Consider the following 2,693-nt stretch of genomic DNA (forward strand, 5'->3'; position numbering starts at 1 on the left):
TTTTTCCTTTTCTCTCCATGTTTATGTGAGACATTGGTAGTTTAAACAAATATACAAAGAAGTCCTTAAAAAGGAAAAGAGAAAAAAATGAGTTATAAGAAAGTTTACGAATGAGGCACTGACATTTGCATTTAGGTGTTTATGATTAGTGACACCATAATACTTTGGCTTTATATACTTGTCTAAGTCCTTGGGACTAGAATCTTGAATAGGATGTATCATAAAGGAAGATCAATAACAACAACAACTGTGGAAAAGAAAAACTACATTGTGTTCTCGTGCATGTTTCTAAACATGATGTATATAGGAGATCACTCTTCAAATATTCTACCAATTTGCATTTGTACATAAATTATTATTTGGGTAACACTTGGTATATATTAATTTCTTGAAAAAAAAATCCTCTATATGGTAAGGCCAATTTCGTAATTGAGTTTTCAAAAGCATAATTTGTTGTGGGGGATATGTAGGTAGTCGTGAGGGAAACAAACAAGAGATCAGAAATATTATTTACACCAACCTTCCTATATAAAAAAAAACAGCCCCTAAGCCTCAGAGGGTAAAGGAAAGGCATCAAGAAAGCAAAACCCAAAATCAATCAGAAGAAAGTTGCAAGAATCATGGATTCTAGGAGGCGTAGAAATATGCAACGCAGGTTGCAAGAACTTCGAAGGGTCACAAACTCCAGCGCTGTAATTCATTATTCACTCTTCACACTCATTATAATATATACATGATGCATGTTAACTTTGGCTATTGCTTCCTTCAAAGCTTAAATCAAGAACCTCATTAGTTTTCACTTGTTTTTGGTTAACCTTGCAGGTTAACAAAGCCTCAATTATTGTCGATGCCACAAGATACATAGAGGAGCTCAAGCAAAAAGTCGATGGATTGAACTCTGAGCTTGGAACCGCTGAATCATCAATCTCCCAAGGCGAATTACCCATGGTACTTACTGTTTATATATACATACAAATATATACATATATGTATATAGAGAAAAAAAAATCTGATTGAAGAGGACTAAAAGGATATTGCATCCTTTAAATACATCAGTTACATGAGTTATATTCTGTTTTTTTCTCAGACTATATAATTTTTGTATATATCTGCAAAAATTTCACAGGTCACCGTAGAAACCCTAGAAAGGGGTTTCCTTATTAATGTGTTTTCAGAAAGGAATTGCCCCGGCATGCTTGCGGCGATTCTGGACGCGTTTGAAGAACTGGGACTTGATGTTCTTGATGCTAGGGTTTCTTGTGAAGACACTTTCCAGCTTGAAGCTGTTGGAGGAGAAGTAAGAAAATTAATTTTTTTTTTTTTTATCTTAGTATATATTTGTTCTTCTTTAATAGTTTAAATCATATAAATGATGATTTGTGAATTTGATAGTGTTCATTTTTCTTTGAGTTTTGTTCCTTTCTGAATGAACAACCAGTTTACAGTTCATGGTTTGGCTAATGCGAGAACTGCAATATTAACATCACCTGTGAAACTTATAAAATAGTTCAGAAAAAGGGAAAGAAAAAAAAAAATCACGCATGAGTTGTAAAATTTTGGTTTGAGCGACATACCTAAAATTCTAGCTTCAAAGTCCAAAGTACTGACATAATAATGAGTGTGGCTCCCATGTGTGGATTCGTTTAACCGTGTTGTGTTGTGTAGCTGCATGGGCCTTGTATCAGCCAATAAAGCAAGAATAACGATACTATTATAGATAAATTTTAAATGAAAAATTATACAATTTTAAGACAGGGATAAGAAGAAGAAACAGCAGCATTAGATAAGATAAGTGATGTGATGGAAAAAGATAAAAAAAAAAAAAAAAATTGAAAAAACATTATTAGAGGTGTTCCATTCCTCGTGAAACATAAACATAGACAGCTACATAATATTATCCATGTTTTGTGATGGAGTTACCCTGTTGATTTTGATGCCTTGTAACACTGGAAAAAACATTTTGGTTTTGCAGAGTGAAGAGAACGAAAGCATCGATGCACAAGTGGTGAAGCAAGCAGTGATGCAAGCAATCCAAAACATGGATTAATGAAAGGGAAATTGTTGTAAGAAGAAGAAAGTAGCATGGTGTTTCTGAAAATCTTTGTATTAAATATTAAAAGTTACGTATCCTAGTGAGAGAGTTGAAGTTTGATACTCTATTCTGCCAAAATGTAAAGTACCTCTCAATGACCCTTACATGTGATGTGGCTTCTTCGTTTGTAGTAGGAAAGAACAAATGGACAGGGATCGTCCAGGTTAATTGGTGTTTTAATTAGAATTCAAGGAGTTTGGAAGAAAGAAAGAAAAATATAATATTCTTTTTTGGGTTTCCAAGAAACACACCATTGTCAATTTATGTTTATTAAAGTCTATTTAAGTTCTAATCTTCAATAGTTTTATGCTTGGTGCATTTTAGTTTCGGTATATAGTTAACCGGAAAATAACAAAACATACCAATTTAAAATTAAAGGTTGAATATGAAGGTCTTTTCAATGCTTATTTAAATTTTGGCAACCTATAAAGAGTTGACACGATATTTCAAAATGTAATATCCTTAAATATTACATGGTTGTTTTTTTTTTTTTAATGGGGCTGTAATGTTTGAAATTATTCATAATTTATTCATGACATACCCGTGTGTAATGCTATTTTATATATTATAATAATGCATTAGTCTAAGGAATTAAAATATT

General features: G+C 32.3%; 1 protein-coding gene across 1 annotated transcript; it reads left to right on the top strand.

Moving 5' to 3' along the window:
* Positions 1–481: 481 nt before the first annotated feature.
* Positions 482–2,298, top strand: LOC114166482. The gene is made up of 4 exons (XM_028051219.1): positions 482–692; positions 823–948; positions 1,127–1,297; positions 1,973–2,298. The coding sequence occupies exons 1-4, from the start codon at positions 621–623 to the stop codon at positions 2,045–2,047; spliced, it is 444 nt and encodes a 147-aa protein (XP_027907020.1). The 5' UTR covers positions 482–620; the 3' UTR covers positions 2,048–2,298.
* Positions 2,299–2,693: the final 395 nt, after the last annotated feature.

This window comes from Vigna unguiculata, chromosome 10 (assembly GCF_004118075.2).
Source record: "Vigna unguiculata cultivar IT97K-499-35 chromosome 10, ASM411807v1, whole genome shotgun sequence".
In the NCBI taxonomy this organism is placed as follows: Eukaryota; Viridiplantae; Streptophyta; class Magnoliopsida; order Fabales; family Fabaceae; genus Vigna; species Vigna unguiculata.

Coding starts and splice junctions, on each gene's coding strand:
- LOC114166482 (XM_028051219.1), top strand. CDS start 621: ATGGATTCTAGGAGGCGTAGAAATATGCAACGCAGGTTGCAAGAACTT. Junction 949..1,126: donor CCCAAGGCGAATTACCCATG/GTACTTACTGTT, acceptor AAAATTTCACAG/GTCACCGTAGAAACCCTAGA. Junction 1,298..1,972: donor TTGAAGCTGTTGGAGGAGAA/GTAAGAAAATTA, acceptor TTGGTTTTGCAG/AGTGAAGAGAACGAAAGCAT.